This window comes from Chrysemys picta, chromosome 5 (genome assembly GCF_011386835.1).
Source record: "Chrysemys picta bellii isolate R12L10 chromosome 5, ASM1138683v2, whole genome shotgun sequence".
Lineage (NCBI taxonomy): Eukaryota > Metazoa > Chordata > Testudines > Emydidae > Chrysemys > Chrysemys picta.
Genome location: NC_088795.1, coordinates 97,359,973 through 97,386,028, shown reverse-complemented (window position 1 = coordinate 97,386,028; position 26,056 = coordinate 97,359,973). Strand labels below are relative to the sequence as shown.

Here is a 26,056-nt window from a genome sequence, read left to right as displayed (position 1 = left end):
AGGAGGGCTATAAAAGCCCTGAACAAAACTTAGTTAGGAGGCTAGCCTGGGAGGGGACAGGAGGCTACAGCTCTGTCTCCTCACCACAGGAAGGGAGCCTCAAGGGCCAAGAGACCCTGGAACAGGTTAGAAAGGGGATAACTGTTGGGGGATAAAGGGGACTACACGGTGGCACTGTAAAATAAAGCACAAAGGGTGAAACACCGGAAGAAGGCGTGAGAACTCTTATTTTACCAGCCTAAGCACAGGGCAAGAAGGAGGAAACCTGTGAGGACCCTGTGACAGACCCCATCATTTTATATGTATTGTTAGGATTATGTTTTCCAATGTCCATTACTTTGCATTTATCAACATGGAATTTCATCAGCCATTTTGTTGTCCAGTCACCCGATTTTGAGAGATCCTTCTGTAGCTGTTCACAGTCTGCCTGGGACTTAATTATCTTAAGCAGTTTTGTATCTTCTGCAAATTTTGCCACTTCACTGTTTACCCCTTTTTTCAGATCATTTATGAATATGTTGAATAGGACTGGTCCCAGTACAGACCCCTGGGGGACACCACTACTTACTTCCTTCCATTTTGAAAACTGACCACTTATTCCTACCCTTTGTTTCCTATCTTTTAACCAGTTACCAGTCCATGAGAGGACCTTCCCTCTTATCCCATGACAACTTACTTTGCTTAAGAGCCTTTGGTGAGGGACCTTTGCAAAGGCTTTCTGAAAATTTAAGTACACTATATCCACATGCTTGTTGACCTCCTCAAAGAATTCTAGTAGATTGGTGAGGCATGATTTCCCTTTACAAAAACCATGCTGACTCTTCCCCAACAAATTATGTTCATCTATATGTCTGAAACTATAGTAAAGAACAAAATTGTCAATCAGTTTGCCCAGTACTGAAGTCACAAACACAAAGAAAACGTAATTTTAGGAATGGGAGAAAATTCTCATAATAAAATAATCCTTTACTAAAAGTACCTAATGTTTTGAAATCAAGGAAGTCTTATTCATACATTTAATAGACTACAGGGGTAAAGAAAATGGTTTGCCCTCTACTTCTCACAAGTCCCCAAATGAAAAAGGCTCCCTGGAAGCTAGATTAAACTTTCTTTGACCATGCCTTGTACACCCCTCTCTCCCTCTACAAAAAAAAACCACACATTTGCACAAACACCATTACAAAAATCTCTGCAAGAATTAAATTACGGAAGTGAAACAAATGTAAAACTGAAACGATTTACACTCAACTAATCTGTGAGGAAACATTAAACAAATATACGATTAAAAGTGAAGAGTCAATTGTTCCAGGGAAAATTGGTTGATGAACAGTACAGATTAAAAAGCAACCAAACAACACAGAAGTAGGTGACCCATCACCTCATATCCTCCCCTGCAAAAAGAAATATTGCAAAACTCCTTATTAAAGTTTGAGTTATAATAGTGAAACAGATGTCTATGTAATATTAAGGCAACCTACTTCCTATTTCATCTGAACACCAATAAGCTATCAGAAAAGAAATTCAGCACCGTGGGAGAGTATGGATGAATGAAAAACTGTCTCTTCTTTGCATTTAGCTAATGCTATGTCTATATACAGCCTATGTCAGCATAATCTGTGTCACTCAGGGGTGTGAATAAACCACCCCTCTGAGCGACATAAGTGCTTGTGTACACAGCGCTGTGTCAGTGGGAGAGCTTTTCCCACCAACATAGCTTCTGCTGTTCGCGGAGGTGGTTTTATTATGCCAATGGGAGAGCGTGGAGGGACATTAAAAAGGGTACTAACAGTGATTCCCCCAAGTAACAGTGACCCCTCCCCCCATAATTAGTCCCCACACTTTAAAATCCAACAGTTTCACCCAGTACAAAAATCTCTTAAAGTCCTGCTGGTTTTTCTTCTATTGGTATAACAAGCTCTCTTCCATCGGCACAGAGTGTCTTCACCAGACATGCTTCAGCGGTGCAGCTGCATCTGTACAGCTGCAGAACTGTACATGTAGACATGCCCCTAAGTAACAAAATATTCTGAAGCTTAGTTTAGTAGTGATGCTAACCTCCTGTTGTCTGTGAGAAGGGAGAACATTGTAATTTTCACACTCACAGTGGGAGTTGTGATGCTGCAATAGTAGAGTCTGCTAGTCTGAGGGGAGAGAGAAATTTTTTCAAGAAGCATCACTCTTATTCTCTAGATCAGCTAAATATATAGCCAAAGCAAATTTAATCAGAGATGAATGATGAGTTTTTAAACAAAGGTTTCCCCCCCATGCCCATCCTTACATGCCTCAGCTGAAAGAAAAATCATTTGCCACAAAGAAGTGCAGTCATGTGCACTGAAAAAAAACTGGTAGCAAATTCCAAAGTGTAGTTCTAGTCTGAAAACTGATCATGCAAAAATGGCACCTTTTTATTTAAAATTATTTTCCCTTTATATTCATAATAATAGTTATTTCCTTTTCAGATTAACACATTTTTACTACTTATTATTCCAGTTACTACTACAGAGACATCAAGTTAAGGGACAATGAGCTGGATATCACATCAACGGAACTGTTAACCAAAGTGCAGTCTGTTTCTGAAGTATCAAACAGAAAGAACCCTATATGACTGTCAGGGCAGTTTGAAGAGGTGGAAATTAAATAAGAAAAAACAAAACATTTTTTTATTTGTAAACAGAACAGCAAATCTGGAAATTGTTGATAGACTGAAATGGAACATCACATTCCATTTCAGGGTCACTTGAAGAAATGACTGAGTGGATTCAGGATTTAGTTTATCTTTTCTGAGATTAAGCATTAAGGTAGACAAAATGTAAGAGGATAAAAAGAAGAAAAAAGGAAAACTAAGAGGAGACAGAAGAAGTAACTCTACCCCAATATCTAGCCTTATGAGTTCCCAAATAGATCTGGCCCAATTCTAAGTGCCCTGCTTTGCAATCCAAACAACACTGGAAAAACCAGGGTAAAAAGTGGAGATACTTCACCCTTAGAAAAAGGTGCATGCTTTTATTCTTGCTAGGATTAGTATAAAATTAAAAAAATAAAGTTAGGCTAAGTTTGGTTAAGAAAATAACATTTTCACTTTATAGTTCATGGCCAGTAGGGAAAAGGCCCCAATTAGCAAGTAAATGAAGGCGGTGAGAATAGTAAGTAGTGTTACTTGTAGTATGGGAAGGATGTATAGTTCCCAAAGTAACTAATAAAGTAAAAAAGGTGCAGTACTATCTAAAAAGAAACAAGCCCAAACCTTCCCAGTGTTCTGCTGATAAGCAAGGAGGTGGGCAACAAGATAAGAAAGAAAAGACCTTGGGGGAAAAAAGGAGTCTGTGAATCTTATCTGGATTAAGACTGGAAATAAGGGTGAATTGTCTCAAATTTTTTTTTAGCTGAACTTAGTAATTGGCAATGACATCACTTGTTTGTTAAAGGGTATAAACAGTAAACTCTTAAAGGGGTTTATTGCTAATACTTGCCTGACCACGGTGGAGCAGACCAATATGGGTCTAAGCATCTCTGGGTTTAGCCTATTTGTAAGTATACTGATCACATGCTTATAAATATTGTTAGTTATTGTATTGGATGTAGTGACTGCTTATTGTTAAGCTGTTAGACATGTTTAGAGCAATTGCATAAGATACCCTCTGGCCTTTGGATTTAATAAATAAATGTATGGTTAAATTAGTGTTTGGTGATTTCCCATATCAATATTAATAACTTCAAATATTATTACTAATTTCAACACTTGCCTTTAAGGAGGGAGCAGGGAATAACAAAAACAAAACAAAGGAAAAACCACACATGCAAGAACACTTTTCTTCCAAGGACTGAATGAAGAACTGGCAGATAAACGACATTCCATTATTTTATACTTACCATGTTGCTACTGAACGCAAATGGCAAGTCAGTTTCTATAGACTATAGCTGAAGACATTGGACATTGCTTAACTGAGGAGATTTTCACATAACATAGTGATATAGTATCTGCAATACTTTTATATTAGGATCAGTTTTAAATACTCATTTTTAGAAACTTAAAATGAAAGAAATATCCAAGCAGCATTCATCCCTCCAATTTTGCCTTTTTACATAAGGACTCTCAGAAGGCAGTCTTACAGCTGTCTTCCACAGTGCCTGACCTTGGGGAATCCTTCTATGGCTGGAGCTGGGGCTTTTAGAGCCCCTTTACACTAGCATACTGGAACCTCAGAGTGAGGGTAAGGATCTCACTCTAGAATTGCTGGAAAGTTTTCTTTATAAATGTAGATGGATGCTATCATAATGTAAAATGCTTGCTTGTAAAAATTATTTGGAAACCTAAGCTTGGTACGTGGTTCTAATTTGATTCAACCCTTTCCACACTGACCAAGCAAGCCATATTTGAAAATAATTTAGCTTGAATAATATTTAAAGGCCAGTACAAATGGCTCTACAATTAGTTTCACTATGTCACTGAAACAAGAAAATGAAAGGATACTAAACCTAGTCAATTTCTCTATTCATTTTTTAAAAAAAAAACAGGAAGTATAGTGTGAAAAGATATTAGAGAACATATGTTTTTCTGTATTTTTTCTACTTGTACTTAGCCGTCAATGAAAATTAACATATTTGATAAAAATATAGAAATAATTAACATAAGTACTAGAAAGTTAAAGAGGGCTAAATTGCACCACTAAACCCATCTCATACCTTGTGCCACCACAGGAGTAAACCAGGAAGTAATTGTGCCTCAGTATATCACAATTCTTCATCTGTTTCCTCTTTTCTCTGGATTGGAGTAAGTTACTTCACACCTTTTCAGTGCTCATCTTATTCCCTACTTTCTTTATGTGCCTGGCCAGGTAAAGAAACTAGGAATCAGGCGGTATAGCCAAGGCTTCTACCTATCTACTTGCTAGGGCAGGGAGAGACATATTAAGACAGTAGACCCGGTTTCCACTCTATCCAACCCTTCCCCAACCCAGCCCTCTACTGCAGCAGTAGCAATCTGAGCAGGCCTTACGCAAACATGCAGGGAAATAAGGGCAGGGCCTTAATAACCTTTCTTACTCCCCTCCATGCCAACTAAGGGTTAGGGATAATCCAACCCATAGTATGCAAAAGTTTGATTCAAATGTGAAATCCTACAACATATCCAAATAAATTAAATGCAAACCTACAATAATAAAATGTTACTACTGCTCAAAGTTATAACTTTCGCAGCAACCATGATTCAGTCTCACTGGCCAGAAAGAAATACATGAACTCTAATGCTATATATAATACTAAATAATAATTTTCCTCCAAAATTACAATTACTATAGTAATTATAATTTTGATTTTTGTGTAAAGCCTCAAATTAATTGCATTAACATAGTTTTTACATTTATCCTAATAAAATGCACATCTTTCTTGTGATATATTGCTTTTATAAAGTGGTTCATTATATTTTTAAATATATCATGCGTAAAGGATTTTTAAACCGTCATGCGTCTGACGAAGTGGGTATTCACCCACGAAAGCTTATGCTCCAATACATCTGTTAGTCTATAAGGTGCCACAGGACTCTGTTGCTTTTAAACCTAGTGATTAATGAATCCTAACTGAGCAAGATGCCCAATATCTACACAGTCCTCAATGTTCAGGCAAATTGTGCCATAAATGCCTGTCATAATTTATGCACTAAGAATTACTGCATCCTGTGTCCCATGTGTGAACAAACAGAATGCACGCACCATCCTTTAAAGCAGGGGTCGGCAACCTGAGGCACGCGGGCTGATTTTTAGTGGCATGCTGCTGCCAACCAAGGTCCCGGCCGCCAGCCCCGCTCAACCCGCTGCCGGCCTGGATTACAGAACCCCAGACTAGCAGTGGGAAGAGCCTGGGGTTCCGACCACTGGCCCCTTGCCAGCCGGGGTCCCAGCTGCCGGCCCCGCTCAGCACGCAGCCGGTCTGGCATGCAAAACCTTTTACTGGCACGCGAAACCTTAAATTAATGAAGACTTGGCACACCACTTCTCAAAGGTTGCCGACCCCTGCTTTAAAGAATGAAAAAGTCAAGGTAATCAGTCATAACTTCAACAGGATAACAGCATTCCCATTCATCTCCTGTTGCTCAGCATTGACGTGGATAGACAACATACTCTGTGCAAAAGCCAGTGAGGTGAACAAGAAAAGTCTTTAAGGAAAAGTTCATAATTCAAAGAAGGAAAATATTGCACTGAAGTTACAGAATTCAGCCAGGCACCAAGCCTACTACAAAAACAATGATGGCAACATGAAATGACTGCTGTTGTATACTTACACAAATACTAGCTCTAAATAACAATGAAAATACTTTTTTGCCAACTACCCAGAACACGTATAATAAAAACTCCCATTTTAGTGAAGAAATGGTATTCAGGAGAGACTGGATTTGGGGGGCGGGAGAGGCAGGCTTTGACAGCTGACCCAGGGCTCTCCTGCCAGGTGTGCGCTAGAGGGGGAAGCAGGGAGACATGAGGCGTGGGGGTAAGAGAGACAGACGCAGGAGAGAGCAGTGAAAAGGGGGCGCACAGGGGAAGATGAGGCGCGTGGGCAGCAGAGGGGCAAGGAGGAGAGCGAGGCAGATGACAAAGAGACAAAGCACGGGCGGCAGGTTTGCAGGTGGAGAGGGCATTCAGACACTACGGTGATAGGCGTGGGCAGAGCAGAGCCCATTCAATTGCCAGCGCAAGGCACAAACCGCAGTCGGGCTCCAGCCGGGGGGAGCGATTCTCCGCCTCGTCTCTCTGCGGTCCCCCCGGTGCAGCACAGCTCCCGATACAGGGGAGAGAATGAGGCAGCTAAACGGAGGCGTCCCCGGCCCAGCGAGGGGCTGCGGTGGCACTCACCCTCCGCTCTGGAGCGGATCTCGGACACGGTTTTCTGCACCGCGGGCATCGTCGCTGGCTCGGAGAGGGTGAACGCGCCGCCTGCGCCCGAGCTCGGCACCTGTCGCTGGGGCCGCCCCCGAAGCCGTGCAGGTGCAGCTCTGCCGGGGGGCCCGCACGGGCAGGGCCTGGCAGGGGAAGGGGAGACTGTTGGGCTCTGTCTCACGCTGCGGTCGCAAGCCCCGAAAACCTGCAGTTAACGAGACTGCTGCTGCTCGCAACTGACAGTAGCAGCGCGAGCGCTGCTCACTCCCTCCGCCCCTAGGAACGTACCAACTTCTCCCCACCCCACGTCGCCAACAAGGTGTCCACTTCAGCCTCCATGTCACTCTGGCTGAGCAGGGTCCGAACCCCAATAATACAGGTACATGGGCCTGCCTTCCAGAGGCAAGGATCACTTGTGGACCGTTCCGTCACCACCACCACCCCCTGTGGTGGGAGAAATGGAACGTGCCGAGCCTTGGGCCTCTGCCCAACACGAGAAGGGAGCGGTGAACGCTGCGCTGCTCTGTGTTGCGGTCAGAGTCCCACCGAGGACAGACATTCTCCCTCGGGCCGCAGTCCCAGAGCAGCAGGAGCCCGGTGCCGGGCCCCCAGGGAAGGAACATGGTACTAGCTCGGTGCCACGGGCTGTCCTAAATCGCCATAGGCCCCACCGGTGGCCCCGCAGCAGCACTTCCATATTCCGGGCCAAGGCCTGATCCACCCCGGGGAATTGCGCAGCTGAACCCGTGCTGAACGGGGGTTGCGGGAGGGTAATTGCAAGTGTGGACGAGGATAAACTGTTCAGCAGCATCCCAACAACCGCGGCTTGCAAGTTTTAACCAGCCCTTCTGACATAACGTTGGACGGGGCTGTTTCGGGCGCCTATGTGCAGCTGAAACGTGTTCAGAGCCGGGGCAGCTATGGGTAATTTTCCCAGGTTAGAGCAGAATGCCTGGTCAGCTTCTGCGTGTGACATGGCGTTTCATCGGGACTTAAAAAGAGCAGGCATGGGTCGTGCTCTTCTAAAAGAGGAACTCCCTCACTTTTCATTATTAATTAATTATTAACCCAGTATCGTTGCTAGGCTGGGCGGTGGTCAAAATGTAGAGAAAGGGTCATGCTTTGCAGCAGTTCAGGCTGAAGAAGAATGTTAAGCTATTTTTTAAAAGCATCACAGTGGTAGGAAGAAAGATTTATGCTTGCGTGTGTATCAACCACATATTTCAAGGCATCACTTCCCCTCTCCCCCCCCTTCCATCTTCTCACACCTGCCCCAAGTGACATTGAGCTCTGCTCCTGTGGGGGCTGATAGGAGGTTAAAGTAGCAGTTTCCGCAGGAGAGCACTTTCACTTTTAGACTGTTAGTTTGATGCTAGCTTTGAACAACTGCAAGACAGAGGGAGTGGTGTAGAGATGTAAAGCAAATGCACCCCACTGATGGGCAAAGGAGGGATATAATATCTTAGGAAAGGTGGTAGTAGGGGCCTGTTGATGTTTGTATCCATTTCAGTAAGAAAGGGTGTACTGACTGCCTGGAGAAGGAAATATAAGCAGCACACTAAAGACCAGAATTTTGTCCTCCAGTAATTAATCTTGTAATTATGCATATTAACTAGAGAGGAGATAAACCAGATTAGCAGTATTATGTAGCTAGGAGATAAAATAGTCTGTTTCTTAATTGATATAATGAAGGTCTTTTTTTGGTAAGCTATGGTAAAATTTAATTTTACCTACATAAGTAGCTAAGCAGTTAGACAAAAAAACTAAATGGGGCTGGAGTCTCTCCATCCAGAAAAATCAATTAGCCCTAATCTATTGTTTCAGAATTAACCTATGGCTAGTGACATGAGAGGAGAATTTTGTTCTACACGAGGGGAAATCTGGTTTAGGAATAACTGAATTGCATACACGCTTTAGGCTACCAGCAGCAGTTTTGGCCACAGTCCAGAAGAAAATGTGCTTCTTTGCACTATCACTCTGCAGCAGTCATACTGCACAGGAAAGACTGCTGGGTGACCCTTTATTCATGCTCTTGTCTAGAAGAGAGAGGAGGATATCTGGCAATAAGAAGTCTTACTGTTAAGAAAATACAATCACATATCTCATGCACAGCTTTAACAAACCGTGAACAACCACTGTAGGCCAAATTGAGCTGTGAGATTGTTTTAGTTTTCATGAGTTTTATTTAACCTTAGTAACAAATATACCTCAAGCAAATTTTGTAAAACTGTGTGAGCCAAGCAAGTTTCATCAATTGGTTATGCAATGACAAAAACAGTTTGTCTGGATGTCAACTGTATGCAACACTAAAAAAATAGTTTTGTAACCACCCCTGTCCACTTGCAACATGACTTCAGAGGAATCCCAGTACTTATCTAGATCCACACACTGTTCCAAGATTTTCAGGGAGAGCCTGCTGTCTTTCTCGTTCCTTTTGTGTCATTTGGGAATAGGCATGCGAGGCCTGGTCTGTGCCCCTGTAAGTGTCTTCAGATAACCAGGCAGCCTTCATTCTTTGATATCTCCACTCCTTTTTCCTATTGCAGCAGATCCAGGAAAGAATGCTGCAGCTTCTCAAAGCTTTTTTTGCTTCATTCTGGGGTCAGAGCGCACTCTACAGGATTTTATTAGGGAAACAGAATTCTAGACCACACAAGGGATATGAATGGGGAGCTGGTCAACCAAATGGCCACGAAAGGCCTCCACTTACATGGTCTACTGATTATTTAAGAGCATAGATTGAATCTGCTGAACTCTAGATATTGAGTTTCCCCAGTCACTCCTTTGGTGTACGTCAATTTGGGAGATTATGCTGAAGGTGTAATGCAGTCAGTGGGAAAGTCATTTAGAGTTTCTAAAAAACTAAGTGATAGTTTTCCAAACAAGAGAGACATTAGTTACCTCGTGTTGGATATATTTTGGACATTATGATGAATAAAGACAAGATTAGTCATAGGACTAGAAATTGGTGAGCGTCTAGGGATCAGTGATCATGACCTAATTACATTCAACATGAGCAAACTGAGGATAGTCCCAGTAAATAATACACACTCACTTACCCTTCAAGAAGGGTGAATTTCCCAAAGATGAGGAAAATTATGAGCAAAGTTGATTAGGAAGAATAATTTAGGAAAACTGATAAATTCTTAAAGAACTCCCAGTTTATCAGATGGCTATAAAGCTACAAATCCATAATCAAGGAGAAAAAAAACCAACAACAAAAAACACAGCTTTGGCTAAAAGTCCATCCTAATGCAGTAGCAAAGTGAAGGCAGAAGTAATAATAAAAAAAATACACTATATTAAAGAAATAAGAATGGAGGGGGAGAACATAACTTCTAATTAACATTCACCACTATCTCTTTTCTGTACTTCATAAGGGAAGCAAATAGCATCAGGGAAAAAACATAGCTGGGGGCAAAGGACAACAAAAAGGAATTTTGAATGTCAGAATTTCTTTTGTTCCTAATAGTGGCATAGCATCTCCATCTAGTAATGGGCCTAACAGTTAATAAAATAATAATTATTAATAATGCAGAAAAGGCAGAAGCGTTCAATGAATATTTCTGTTCACTATTTACAAAGAATTAGGATGAGGTACTTGAATCATGAGGGTAATAAAGTACTTTTCAGTCTATTAGCAACTAAGGAGAATAGTGAACAACATCTAGGGATAAACATTTTTAAATCAGCAGGTCTTGATAAATTGCATACAAAGAGTCCTAAAAAGCTTGATGAGATCTCTTGCATGCTGGTGTTAATTCTTGGAATATCAAAGAAATTCTAGAAGGTTGGAAGACTTAAATGTTGTGCCCATATTCAAAGAGGCCAAGCAGAATGACCCAGGTAATGAGATTTTCTTCATAACATCTCAAATCCTCTTATCCATCCACATAGCTAAAAATTCATCCAAGCTTTCATCAGCTTGTGTCTCAATTACTGCATCATCCTTCTCTCTGGCATTGACAAATACAATCTTGCCACTCATATCTGTTGAGAATACTACTGCAAAGATCACTTTCTCAGCCCATTGCTTTGACCAGGTCACCCTTCTCTTTGCACCTGTTGGCTCCCACTTCTGTTGAATCAAAATAAGTATTCACTTTCAAAGCCCTTCAGTCAATCACCATCATCTCTCATGTGCTAATTGAGAGGTCTGCTCTCACCTCCAAATCAGCCCAAAATGCTAGCCTCCATCACCCACTTAAGTTTTCAAAAAAAGCACCTTTGTACTTTTACCCGTGCTGTCCCACACATTTGTGAGATGTTCCCTGTAATCATCTGTAAAGCTACCTCACTACCTACCTTCAAATCCCTCCTCAACACTTTTTCATGATGCCTACAAAAAAAAAAAAAAAAAAAAAAAACAGTGAGGCTGCTGGTGTGTTGAGGCCACTGCCCATCACTTACAATATTGTCTTTTTGTTTACTTGTTCTCCTGTTTGTCTATATCCATCTGTTGTCTCTTGTCTTAGACTAAGTTCCTTGGGGCAGGGACCAATTTTTTGTGCTGTTTGTACAGCTTGTATAATAGTTGGGTCCTGGTCCATTAATAGAGCTCCTCTGCACAACAGTAATACAAAGAATAAATAATATAGACTAGTCAAATTGACATCAATCTTAAGCAAAATAATGGAAATGCTGATAAAGAATTAAAGGATAGGAATATAATTAATCAGTAAACATGGTTTTATGGAAAATACATCTCAAAACTATTTCATTCTTTGATGAAGTTACAAGTTTTGTTGATAAAGATAACTGCAGAGATGTAATAGACTTTTGTAAAGTTTGAGTTAGGACCTCAACTTTTGATTAAAAATATGACAATATCCACAGAGCACACCTTAAATGGATTAAGAACCCACTAACTGGCATATCTAAAAGAGAAGTTGTCTAATAGGGTTCATAGGGATCAGTGTTAGGCCCAATGCTATGTAACATTTTCATCAATAATCTGGAATATAAAAATCACTGCTGATAAAATTTGCAAGTGACACAAAAATTGGTGGATTGGAAAGTGATAAGGACAGCAGTATAGAAAGCGATCTGGATTGCTTGGCAAACTGCACCTATGCAAACAAAATGCATTTTAATACAGTCAAATGCAAAAGTTATACATCTAGGAACAAAGAATGCAGCCCATAACTACAGAACAGAGGACTGAATCCTGGAAAGGAATGACTCTGAAAAGGATTTAGAGGTTAGGGTGAACAGGCAGCTCAACATGAGCTCCCCGTGTGATACACTAGCAAAAGTGTCTAATGCAATCCTAGGATGTAGAAAGAAGAGGAAGAGGATTAGGGAGGTGATTTGACTTCTGTATTTGGCACTGGTGAGACTGATACAGGATTACTAGGTCCAGTTCTGGTATCTATATTTTAAAAGGGAAGTTGAAAAATTGGAGAGAATGCAGAAAAAGCCACAGATGAAACAAGAACTCAAGAAAGTGCCTTACACTGAGCTCAATCTGTTTACTTTATCAAAAGGATTAAGAAGTGACTTGATTAGAGTATTTAAGTATCTTCACAGGGAAAAGATACCAGTTACTAAAATGCTCTTTAAAAGACAAGAGAATGAATGGCTTTAAGCTGAAACCAGAAAAATTCAAATTAGAACACAGGAACAATTAAAAAAAAGAAAGAAAACAGTGAGGGTAATTATTAATCACTGGTACAAACTATCAAGTGAAATGGTGGTTCCTCCATCTCTTGGAGTCTTCAGATCAAGACTGGATGCCTTTCTGGAATGTGGACTTTAGTCAAACAAGTTATGGGGCTCAAGGCAGATGAAACTGGGAGAACTTTAATGAACTGTAATATGATCTAATGGTCCCTTTTGGCCTTAAATGTGAAGGGATGGTGCCTGCACAGTTTGGTCAGCACATAAGAGTGTGAAGAGATGGAACATTCTGAACGCAAGTGGACTCTTCAACTAATTTAGCTGGCAAACTAACAAATCCCTATTGAACATGAGCAAACTGATTTCTCCCCTCCCCCCCCCAAAAAAGCTTGTAACTTGGCCAGGTTTGGGTGAATTTTCACAAGGACAACAAGAGGCGCATCCATGATACATGGGTGACCCTCCTGCCAAACTTCAAGCCTTGGCTTGACAGCATGGAGGTGCTCAAGCTTCTGAGTTTAACAGTTGTCATGTTTTTAATTTGGGCAAAACAATGTAGTTTTCCCTAATCTTGTTCTCTGAAACAGTGGAAGCATTTTGCTAAATCTGAAGTAGATAACTTGCATGAGAAACTTCACACCAAAACACAAAGTATGGGAAAGCTGCTGAAAACAGGGTTAGGCAGAAGGTGTTGGGCAACCTTAATTACAGACAGCGTTACCAGCTTCACGTGTATATATTTCTTCTTAGTGTTGTAATGCAGACTTTCAATGAAAGTTACAAAATATAACTAAAAAATGAAAAGACCAGTATTTCCAGAAAAGACTGGTGTAAAGTCAGTTTTTGAACTGGAAAGGACAACCATACACAAAAATTTATATATGTATAAATACAAATCCAAGAATCTAGAATAAAAATCAGTGTCAAAATAACTAAATTACACTGCATCCAATCCTTTTTTCATTTAAATCAATAGCAGACTCCCATTGACTTCAGTGTGAGCAAGATTGTATCCTATTGCAATTAGTGTAATTGCAATACCTATTTTACCTGCATATTCCCCACTGACTTCACTTGGTCTATTCATTTTAGCAAGGTAGGACAGAGTAGATCCCTAAATCCCCAACAAGCTAAGTTAATTTTCAAACTTCTCACTCAATGTCTCCCAGTTCCTTCAAATGAGCTGTCAAAATTGTTCACTTCATCAAAACTGAAGAGATTTTTTTTGTTATCCTTTAATAAGCTTCTCATCTTACCTGGAAAATGTATAGGCATAACTACATATCAGTCTTTCAGTGTCTTTTTTTTATTTATTTGTCAAGCGTGTATAGCTCCAGGTCTAACAGACAATTCAGATTCTTTGAAAATGTAAGATTTCCCCAAAAGTGCCTTTGCTGAGTCTCAAGATCCATATATTTTCATGTATTGGGCTTATATTATTGTTCTCATGTTTCTGGCAATGCAAATGTGTTTTACTGTATTAAATCAGTTAAAGTCTAATATTAAAGTCATTGTAAGGCTTGGTTTCCCTTCTCCCCCTCCCCCCAACATAATTAAAAAAAAAAAAAAAAAAAGAGTGTTCACCTTTCTTTTATCTCATTCCAATTTTGCAAGCTAAGGAACGTATGGATCAGTTTTATGCTTAAATGCCTGTAATTACACAAGAGTTAATTCACTGCTAGTGCAGCATGATGTAACATAACAGGCTCTCCCCTCCTCTAGCAATCCCTGCCAACAGCCACTCTGGCCCTAAGATAGCCTGCCTCATCTTCTGACTCAGCCCTCTAGCGATGTCAATTTTAGTTCCACTTCTTCTAGGAAGACACAAATCTGAAACAGATGATGGGCCAAAGACTTGACCTGAGGCTGTGGGACTAAGTCTCATTTTTAGTCCTCCCACCCTTGGTCTCTAGGGTTTTTCACACAACTCTTTACAGTGGCCAGGAGGGAAGCCCAGGCCACTTTTCTGGGTGCCAGCCCAGGGACCCTAGAGTAAGCAGGCAAGGTCTATTTATTCAAGGCTCCTTGCTTCTGCCTACATCAGCCTTTCCCACAGCCTTTCCCACAGCCCCTTCTTGGGTCCACTGTGTACCTGTATTCTCTTCAGGATCTACAACCTCTCTATCTTCCCAGGTTCCATAGTCTCTCAAGGTTCACCCTTCTTTGAGGGCAGAGGCTCACAGAACTCCTGCAACATATCCCCAATGCAAATATTAACTTAAGCCACTTTTTAATCTTTGGCTGGCATATAAATGACAGTCATAATGGCCCCTTTCTTAACCACTAGTCCATGGCATAGTAGGTATTCCTGGGAGAAAGATGACAGGGCACAGGGATGTCCTAGCCATACCAGTACTTAGCCACAAGAACTACCGGTAACTCTATGGGTATATAGGCAGCCAGGTACAATTTAGAGCAACTCCATATTGCTCAGCATGAGTTCTTGTTTTAGAAGCACTGGACAGACTCAGAGTTCCTTTCCTCACCATATGCCAGAGTGTATTTCAATACATTCAATAAGCCTTTATTTAATTACACTTTAAATAATATTTTAATTTAGTCACTATTACAAGTATTGGATTTCCAGCTGATAAAGTAATAAATCCCTGTGCACAGAGGTTTTCATGACATACTATTTTCAGTTTACATATACAAAAATTTTTTTTTTTTCCTAATAGATATTGTTTCTACAATAGAGTTAAACTTTGGTTCTTTTCACTTAATTATGTGGCATGCCTCACTATCATCATTCATTTTGGGGGGAGGTGTGGGAGTGGAAGTCATGAAAGAACAAAAGAGAGTGTAAGAAAAAGGGATACAAGACAGCACAAAGGGAAAGAGTTGGAAGATGATGACAGAAGGGAAGAGGTGGATTATCTAGGATATGTTTTAGAATAGATGCGCCACAAAATAGTCTTTTGCTAAATTCTGGATGTTTAAGGTTTTGGACTTTTAAGACAGGTGTTTTAATAATTTTGGGTGTTTAAAAAAAAAAAAAAAAATCACACTATGTTCCTAGCCCTCTGGGTCTACCAAGTAAAGAACTTTCTTTCAAGAATGCCTTACTCTACTCAAAACTCCTTTTGGGTAAAAATAAAATTCTGAAGGCAATTTTCAAATTTGTACAAACAAGTTGAGATAATCCAGAGAACAACTATTAAACCTATTTAAATTATGTGTCGTCTTTGTAAGAAGGACAGGCAGAAGAACTTGCACCTACATCATGGAGAAAAGATTTAATGGAAGCTATAGCTAATTACTACCTGCCACTGCCTTACTAGATGCAGTAAGTCACAGCTGCCAAATGTGTATCCAGACCTTCTACATGTACTCTGTTTTGTACATTACAGATTTGAGCTCATAATTGTTCTCCTTTTGATTAATTTGACAGTGGGCAGATAGCATTTACATCAGTGATGCTCTGAAGATATGGAATTCTGTTTTTGGAACTAGAGAAGATCAAAACCTTTGTTTCTGAAACAAAGGTTTTCATTTTCATCAATATATTGTTACTCTTCAATAGTCATACCCTTTTTGAGAAGTGCATTTTTAATACACCTCTACCCAGATATAACACTGTCCTCGGGAGCCAAAAAACCCACGTTATAGGTGAAACTGCGTTATATCGAACTTGCTTTGATCTGCCTGAGTGCGCAGCCTCCCCCCCCCCCCCCCCCGGAGCACTGCCTTACCGCATTATATCCAAATTCATGTTATATCAGGTCACGTTATATTGGGGTAGAGGTGTACCAGGTTTCATTGCTATATGTTGTCAAACATAGCTTCTTCTTAGTTAAAGAATTGTTTTAGTTACAGAATTAATGTAATTATCCTGTTTACAGAGCTCAGCAACATCAATAGATTAATACTGTTTGTCTGGTGTTCATTTGATTGTACATGGTACTAAATAATAAGAAAAAGTTAGAAATATAAATTGCACAGCCCTGTAAGTAATTGTCATAGGGTGGGTTCTTCCAGATTTAAGCAAGGGCTCTCCCATAATCTCGACTCAGGAACAAACAGCTCTACAACATTCTTTTCTGCATCTAGGGCATGAACAGTTTCAAAATTTAGTTAATCTCTAATGGTGCAAGTGGACTTTCTCCAATTTGTCCACATCCCTCCTGTAGTGGGGGGCCAAAACTGGACGCAATACTCCACGTGTGGCCTCACCAGTGTCAAATAGAAGGGAATCATTACTTCCCTCAATCTGCTGGCAATGCTCCTACTAATACAGCCCAATATGCCATTGGTCTTCTTGGCAACAAGGACACACTAAGGACTCATATCCAGATTCTCGTACGCTATAAGCCCCAGGTCCTTTTCTGCAGAACTGCTGCTTAGCCAGTCGGCCCCCAGCCTGTAGCAGTGCATAGGAAGAAAGAATCCCAAGTGCAGGACTCTGCACTTGTCCTTGTTGAACCTCATCAGATTTATTTTGGCCCAATCCTCCAATTTGTCTAGGTCACTCTGGACCCTATCCCTACCCTCCAGTGTGTCTACCTCTGCCCCCAACTTAGTGTCATCTGTGAACTTGCTGAGGGTGCAATTAATCCCATCATCCAGATGAATAAAGATGTTCAACAAAATTGGCCCCAAGACTAACCCCGGGGCACTCCGCTTGATACTGGCTGCCAACTAGACATTGAGCTGTTGATCACTACCCATTCAACCTGACAATCTAGCCAGCTTTCTATGCACCTTATAGATGGAGTTCTAGAAACTAGAGTACTGCAATGATTAATCAAGAGTGTGGTCTTTCTAGGAGTAGAGTCTCCATTTTAATTGTACCATAGTCAGGCTGTGATCACAACTCTAATATTCTGCTAGAATCATCTCCGTGGTGTGATGCCTTGTGGTCTTCTGTCAGTCATAGAATATCAGGGTTGAAAGGGACTTCAGGAGGTCATCTAGTCCAACCCCCTGCTGAAAGCAGGACCAATCCCCAACTAAGTCATCCCAGCCAGGGATTTGTCAAGTCTGACCTTAAAAACCACTAAGGAAGGAGATTCCACCACCTCCCTAGGTAACCCATTCCAGTGCTTCACCACCCTCCTAGTGAAAAAGTTTTTCCTAATATCCTAACCTAAACCTCCCCCACTGCAACTTGAGACCATTGCTTCTTGTTCTGTCATCTGGTACCACTAAGAACAGTCTAGATCCATCCTCCTCAGGACCCCCTTTCAGGTGGTTGAAAGCAGCCATCAAATCCCCCCCCCTCACTCTTGTCTTCTACAGAGTGAACAATCCCAGTTCCCTCAGCCTCTCCTCATAAGTCATCATTTTTGTTGCCCTCCGCTGGACTCTTCCCAATTTTTCCACATCCTTCTTGTAGTGTGGGGCCCAAAACTGGACACAGTACTCCAGATGAGGCCTCACCAGTGCAGAATAGAGGGGAATGTTCATGCCCCTACTTATACAGCCCAAAATGCAGTTCACCTTCTTGGTAAGAAGGGCACATGTCTCTATGGAAGACACATGAGAAAACAATGATCTCAGCTCTACCACCAGATTCTAGTGCCTGCTCTCACCATTTCACAAAGGAGTCATAGGAATCTTTGGGTGGCGTATAATTGTCATAATGGCTCCTACCCAACAACCTCTGGCACATAGCATAGCAGACATTTCTAGTAGAAACAGGACGTGGCTGGGGCAGCCTTACTCAATTCTTAGCTTCTGGAAGAAAAGCTTTGGGATTAGAGACAGTCAGGCATAAATTAGAGCAGCTTCATCTTGCCTTTCAAGCACTGTAAAGGTGCAGGATCCCATTAGTCTCAATATCCCAGCCTGTATTTCAGTTCTTTTACAGCATCTTCAATAGCCCTTTAAAATTAAAGTCTTCCTTAAAAATTTAATTCAGTTGTCACTATTGCAAATACTAGATTTCCAGCAGATAAAGTACTTTGACAGTGTTTTAAATAGAATGGGAAAACAAAAAACGCAAAATATTAAATGGTTGTGAAAACCTATAAAGTCTGATAAATTAAGTTGGATTATTTTATACAACTCATGTACAGATAAAATTGTGTGATTTCTCTTTTAACATCTCTCTGCTGTACAGTATCTATGAGAAAACTTTTGGGAGATTGAGGCAGCAGATGAAGTGAAAATAAAGTAAGTGCTGGTACTTTTCCAAAGGATTGCTGGAAATCTTAAAAGAAAAGAGAAAAGAAAAAAGAAAAAACAAACCTATGTTCTATTGTTAAATTCAATTTACATTATTCACCCTTATATTACAGCAGCTGCAGACTAATGAAATTCAAACTCTTGTAACATTTTGACAAATGACTAAGCACTTATATAGTAAGCTTAAAGTCTCAGGACTAAAGAATTTAAAGAGTTTCTGATGAATATTTATAAGCTATATTTGAAGAAAAGCGATGAAGGAAAATAACCATACAGGCTTATAATTTGCGCCCCCTGTACATTTGGAGCAGTGTAGGAGACAGAGCAAAATGCCTCCTGGAGAGCACAAAAATAATGGTGTGCATTCCACTCTGTGCCCAAACATCTCTGCAGGCTGATGCAGAGGGAGGTGGGGATATGACCCTTCTTATCCCCTTGGCAAAGGCTAGTACAAGAAGTGGCACTAACCTCACATATGTCTTGTGCTCCCACATCGTGCTTGGGCCCTAGGAAGCAAAGGGGAAGCTCCTGTGACCTCTACATCCCTTGTGAACCTACAGAACCAGGCACATGCTTGTGCTAGGTATTTTATATACAGTCTGAAAATATCTAAACAGGAAGGGGGCGGGGAGGAAAACATTTTGCATGAGATACAATCCAAAAGTACTCAGAAAACTTAAGTGCTTAAAATAATGCCAGAAAATACTTAGTTTTTTTAAGAAAATAATTTCTGGCTTGGAAATCTCTCCCAACCTGGGTTTAATCTTCAAAGATTCTGATCATTTGTTTTAAAATTGAATTTATTATTTTAAGCCTCCTTTCCTGCAGTCAAAACACTTTAGGCCCTGATCCTACTCCCAATGAAATCAGAAGCCAATGGAAGAATTGCTATGTGACAAAGGATTTTAAGACCAGAATTTACCATTGTGATAATCTCATCTATCCTCCTACATGATGAAAATCTGTGGCCTGCATTAATTAATTCCTGCACCAAGCCTATGACGTCTAGCTGAACTAGAGCATATTTTAGAAAGACATCCAATCTCAATTTAAAGACTTCCTGTGATGGAGAATTCACCACATCCTTTGGGAAAAAAAGTGTTCCAATGATTAGTTATCTTCACAGTTAAAAGTGATGTTCCTTTTTTCTTGTTTACAGCTGAAGCTGGACAATTTCAGACCATTAGTCCTGGTCTACACCAAGAGTTTACTTGAATTTAGCAGCATTAGATTGATTTAACCCTGCACCTGTCCACACAATGAAGCCATTTTTGTCGGCTTAAAGGGCTCTTAAAAATGGATTCCTGTATTCCTCCCCGATGAGGGGATTAGCACTGGGTCGAATTTGGGGTAGTGTGGATGCAATTCAATGGGTATTGGTCTCCAGGAGCTATCCCAGAGTGCTCCATCGTGACCACTCTGGACAGCACTCGATTCAGATGCACTGGCCAGCTAGACAGGAAAAGCCCCAGGAACATTTGAATTTCATTTCCTGTTTGGCCAGCGTGGTGAGCTGATCAGCACAGGTGACCACAGAGTCCCAGAATCGCAAAAGAGCTCCAGCATGGAGCAAACGGGAGGTACTGGATCTGATTGCTGTATGGGGGAGAAGAATCTGTGCAGCAGGCAAGCAGAGAATCCCTTACCCTGGCAGCCAGGAACTGTTCATCACCCTGGAGCCAATACCCTCCCAAAGCAGGCTCCTGGACCATGAAGCCAGAGAAGGCACCTCCGGTGAGTGTTCCTTTTTAAATATAATACAGAGTTTAAAAGCAAGCGTGTTTAATGATTAAATTTGCCCTGAAGACTTGGGATGCATTCACGGCCAGTATAGCTACTGGAAAAGTCTGTTAATGTGTCTGGGGTATGGAGCGGAAATCCTCCTGGAAGTACTCTGGAAGCCTTTTCCACACGGTGGGTGGAGGCCTGTTCATGCTGAGCTGTTCACGTTTGGCTGAGAGGGATCTTCCCTGATACTAGCCAGGTGGTGGGGGGTGAAGCACATGTGCTATGTAATGTGAATTGCTTGATTCAGTGTGAAATAGTCTTGTTCTCTAAAAATGTATTTTTAAATACTACTCTCCCTTCCCCCCCCTCCCACAACTGCAAAATGTTTCTACGCTCCCCCTATCATCTCTGTCCCAGAGGTTAACGAGCCTAATGTGGGAGCAAACCAACATGCTCAGGTGTCTGGTGGAGCTGCAGGAAAGGCAGCAGGAGCACAGATCACTACTGCAGCCCCTGTATAACTGCCTGCCCTCCTCCCCAAGTTCCATATCCTCCTCACCCAGATGCCCAAGAACGCAGTGGGTGGGGAGGCTACTGGTACCCAGCCACTCCACCCCAGAGGATTGCCCAAGCAACAGAAGGCTGGCATTCAATAAGTTTTGAACTGTAGTGTGGCATTGTCCTTCCCTCCTCACCCACCCCTCCTGGGCTACCTTGCGAGTTTTCCCTTATTTGTGTGATGAATTAATAAAAAGTGTGATTTTGAAACAATGATTTTATTGCCTCTGAAAGTGGTGATCGAAGGCAGGGGGGGCGGGGGGAAGGGAGGTCAGTTGGCTTACAGGGAAGTAGAGTCAACCAAGGGATGGGTTTTTATCAAGGAGAAACAGAACTGTTACACCGTAATCAGCCGCCAGGTGATTTGCCTCAACCTCCTACCCCAACCCACCATAAACATCTTCCCCCCCCCCATATTCTCACAGGTATTGTGAAGCACACAGAAAGCAGCAATAACAATGGGAATATTGGTTTTGCTGTGGTCTAACCTTCTCAGTAAACTGCGCCAGTGAGCTTTTAAACGTCTAAATGCACATTCTACCACCATTCTGCACTTGCTCTGCCTATAGGTGAACTGCTCCTTACTCCTGTCCAGGCTGCCTGTGTATGGCTTCATGAGCCATGGCATTAAGGGGTAGGCTGGGTCCCCAAGGACAACTATAGGCATTTCAACATCCCCAATGGTAATTCAACTGTGATGCCTGCTCTCATCTTGGTATTCTTGCTTTCCCCTGCCCTGAAGCGCAAGTCAAAGTTCCATGAAAGTGCCCTTACACATGAGAAAGTTTCACAGCCACTCGGAATCATCCCAGAACTGCAACACTATGCAGTCCCACCAGTCTGTGCTTGTTTCCTGGGCCCAGAATCGGTGTTCCACGGCATGAACCTGCCCCATTACCACCATGATGTCCAAATTGCCACGGCCCATGCTTTGAGAGAAGTCTGTGTCCATGTCCTCATCACTATCGTGATTGCACTGTTGTCGCCTCCTTGCCTACTTTTGCAGGCTCTGCACATACTGCAGGAAAATGCGTGAGGTGTTTACAATGCTCACAACAGCAGCAGCGAGCTAAGCAGGCTCCATGTTTGCCATGATATGGCATCTGCAGGAGAGCAGAGTTTCTGCGGAAGCAGTGGTTGACTATGGTTAGCACCGCACACATTTCCTGATGAAGAACACACGTTCCCGGGAGCCCATGACAGACAACCTGGAGAAATTCGCTATCGAGGCAAGCGCAGGAGAGCAGAGTTGCACTGGAAGCGATAGATAACAACGGGATGCCACGAGAATAGATATTTATTAAGAACGTCAAGAGGACCTGCGAGATGGATTCATGGCACCAGGAGAGCAGAGTTGCAGCAGAAGCTGTGGTTGGATGATGATGGTTAGCAGTCCTACTGCACCATCTGCTGAAAGCAGTATGGCATCTTCACGGAAAAAGGCATGAAACGATTGTCTGCCATTGCTTTCACAGAGAGGGGGCGACTGATGACATGTACCCAAAACCACACGCAACAATGTTTTTGCCCCATCAGGCATTGGGAGCTCAACCCAGAATTCCAATGGGCGGCAGAGACTGTGGGATAGCTACCCCCAGTGCAACACTCCAAAAGTCCACGCTAGCCTCAGTACTGTGGACACACACCACGGACTTAATGCACTTAGTGGGGACGCATATAATTGACTGTCTAAAATCACTTCCTAAAAAACCCCGACTTCTATAAATTCGACCTAATTTCATAGTGTAGATCAGGGGTCGGCAACCTTTCAGAAGTGGTGTGCCGAGTCTTCATTTATTCACTCTAATTTAAGGTTTCACGTGCCAGTAATACATTTGAACGGTTTTAGAAGGTTTCTTTCTATAAGTCTATAGTTTAGTTCTATATTGTTGTTGTATGTAAAGTAAATAAGGTTTTTAAAAATGTTTAAGCAGCTTCATTTAAAATTAAATTAAGATGCAGAGCCCCCCTGGACCAGTGGTCAGGACCCAGGCAGTGCGAGTGCAACTGAAAATCGGCTTGCGTGCCGCCTTTGGCATGAGTGCCATAGGTTGCCTACCCCTGGTGTAGACATACCCTTAGATAGTTATGCCTCTGTCTGCTAGATTTAAAAAAAAAAAGGCCTTCTATCATCAAAAGTCTTCTCCCCATGTAGATACTTATAAATTTTAGTCAAGTGACCTTTCAACCTTCTCCTTGAAGAAGGAATTAGATTGGGTTGCTTAAATCTCACCTGTAAGATATTCTCTGAAATCTAGAAAATGTTAAAGGATTAGAAAACATGCTTTATAGTGATAGACTAATCAAGTCTCCCAGAAACTCTACTTAAGATAAATAGATGGAGCTCTTTGAGTCTAAGTATCTACATAAAGAACAGATATTTAATAATGGACTCAACTTTCTCTGCTAGACTGAAAACATGATCCAGTGGCTGGAAGTTAAAGCTAGACAGATTCAGACTGGAAATATGGTGTACATTGTTGACAAGGAGTATGATTAACCATTGGAACAATTTACCAAGAGTCATGGTGGATTCTCCAGTCACGGACAATCTAAGTCAAGATTGGATGTTTTTGAAAAGATATGCTCTAGGAATTATTTTGTAGGAGATATGACTCCCTGTATAACACAGGCAATAGACTAGATGATCACAATGGTCTCTTCTGACCTTGGAATCTATGAATATATTTGCTTATCTCCGAAATATCCCATCCAATACATACATGTGTGTGCGCGCCAGTATTTCACAATAGCATAGCTATACACCATGAATATCTTAAAGAAAAAAAAAAAAAAAAGAAAAAAAATGGTATTCTGGTGAAGATTCCCTATCCACTTACACCAGTTTAAGAGTATTGCAAGATTGGGCAGGTGAGCTGAACAAGCTGAAAAGCATCCTTTAAAGGACCAAAGAGATGTATTTGATCTGTACTGGCCAGAGCCAGAGCAAGTTTATACTATGTATAAATAAAAGAAAAAAGCTTCTCTCTTGAAGTGACATCATAAAATACTTTTTACTAGAAATAGTTAAACTCATAAGGAACATACCACTAAATATACCAGATAAGAAATCTGCTAGGCTGATTTACAATAGCTATAAAGTGCTAACATTAATTTCTACTCAGTTACTGTAGCAGTCTCTGGCTGCCTGGGCAGTGAGGGGTGCAGACAGGGCCAAGAGAGGGGGTGGGGTGCAGCTCAGAATGGATTGCATGGATTCTTATTACGGCACACAAAACCTTAAATTAGAGTGAATAAATGAAGACTCGGCACACCACTTTTGAAAGGTTGCCAACCCCTGGGCTAGAGAGAGTTTAGGATCCATAGGTACTACTAGAGAGCCCATCTGAAGTCATCAGCATTAGTTCAAAGTGCTTAGCACCTCACATAATCTGTCTCATTGTTCTTTGAGAGTTATGCATAAAATTGTATTGTTGTAGCACTTTATAGATGGCTCTGTAGCTACAGGAAATTCTGAGAGAAGTCAAATGGAAGTGGTGAAATTACAGGAAGAAGGTAGCATCCATTTCTTCATGTATTATTAGGTGGTATCAGGGGACCTCTTCTGGCACCAAATAGCATCTCCCCTTACTTGTGCCAAATGCTGCTACTGGAATTTTAATATATATGAAATTGTCTCAGTATGTTATTCCAGTTCTGAGATGGATACATTGATCTTTTAAATACTGAATTGGTTTTAAAATTGCTTTAATTACTTATCAAGAGATGTGCATTTTGTGTATTTGTCAGTTATCACTTCTACAATATTGTTTGCAATCTTCTGAAGCCAATCAATGGCTCCAAGTCTTGACTAAATAAATGAAACTGTGTAGTATGATGAATAAGGCACAGTATTGGGAGTCAGAAGACAGATTAAGGAATAGAATCTACCATGGAACTGCAATGAGACGTTGGGCAAGTTACTACTCCTTTCTGTGACTGTTTCTAGTCCATGCTTCTGTCTGTTTTGACCAGTGGTTCCCAAACATCTCAGGGTTGTGCCCCACCTTACTCCTGTCCATGCTCGCCCCCCCCCCCACCCCCAGAGCCAGGCCATGAGCAGGGCCATGGCTCCTGGGGGGGGAGGGGGCCAAGGCTGGGAGCAGTTCTGGGGCCAGGATCTGTGACCAGGAATGGAGCTATGGCCAGGAGCCAAGGCTGGGGGGCGCAGCTGAGACCAGGGCTAGGGTTGGGTGCAAAGCCACAGCCAGGCTGCGGTCAGGGGCGGAGGGTGGGGCCAGACGTCGGGGCCATGGCTGGGTACAGAGCGGGGCTGGGTGGTGCTCCATCCCCGCCTCCCAAGGGGGCTGGCCCAGGCCCCATCATGCCCCCTGAATGTTCCTCCAGGCCCCCTTAGAAGGGCATACCCCCACAATTTGGGGAACTCTCATTTAGACTATAAGCTGTTTAAGGCAGTGACTGGCTCTTGCTATTTATTTGTACAGCACCTAGCACAATGGAGCATTGATGTCAGTAACAGAAATTAATCTTAATAAAACTAAGAGACACTTTAGGCCCAATCTTGAAGGGTGTTGAATGCTTACTGTTTTGGTACAGATGACCGTAGGTTCCTTAAGAGTGGATGGTGAGGGAGTTCAGTACCTCACAAGAGATGCTCAGTGTCTTACACAATAGTTAATGGGGGGGGGGGGGCCTGATCCTGTAACTCCAAGTTTGGAACACTCCATACCCTTGGCAGTAATTCTAGCCTAATACTCATTAGCCTCTAAACTTCTTTTCAATTTTTTTTCCTTGAGCTTACTGAGTTGATCATTTCTGCAACTTTGTATTTTATTGGGCCTGATTCGCAGGTCTTATGGCTGTTTTGCACTGGCCCCCGTTGTAAAGTTGACATAAAGCCAGTGAATCCATCCCCTGTAGGAATCCCTCTGGGTAAGGTGGAGAGGAGGGTGTCATCTCAGATCAGAGTTACTATAGTGCATCCAGGAAAAACTGGGAGATGGCCAGAGTGTCCCTGCAATTCTAGCTGCCAGCCTGGCCCCAGAGATACAGAAAGGTTATGCAACTTACCCAAAATTAAATAGCAAGTTTGTCCAACCTGGGACTACCGTTGCAGAACTGACTCCTGGTACCCTGCTTTAACCACAAGCTGAAATGGGACAAACAGAAAAAGCAAAGTAGCCAATAGCCAAGGG

The 26,056-nt window shown here is 41.9% G+C and overlaps 1 protein-coding gene across 6 annotated transcripts in view; it reads right to left on the bottom strand.

Annotated features, from left to right (window-relative positions):
• Positions 1-26,056, bottom strand: part of ATP8A1 (ATPase phospholipid transporting 8A1) — a 267,308-nt gene that overhangs the window by 228,295 nt on the left and 12,957 nt on the right. For 5 of the 6 annotated variants that reach the window (XM_005300615.5, XM_008170556.4, XM_005300614.4 and 2 more), the window contains exon 1: positions 6,846-7,107. The exons of the other annotated variant lie outside the window; for it this stretch is intronic. In XM_005300615.5, the coding sequence (XP_005300672.1) occupies positions 6,846-6,894 (49 nt within the window). In that variant the 5' untranslated portion in view covers positions 6,895-7,107. Of the gene's footprint in view, positions 1-6,845; positions 7,108-26,056 lie in introns of those variants that run through there. 6 annotated transcript variants of the gene reach the window in all.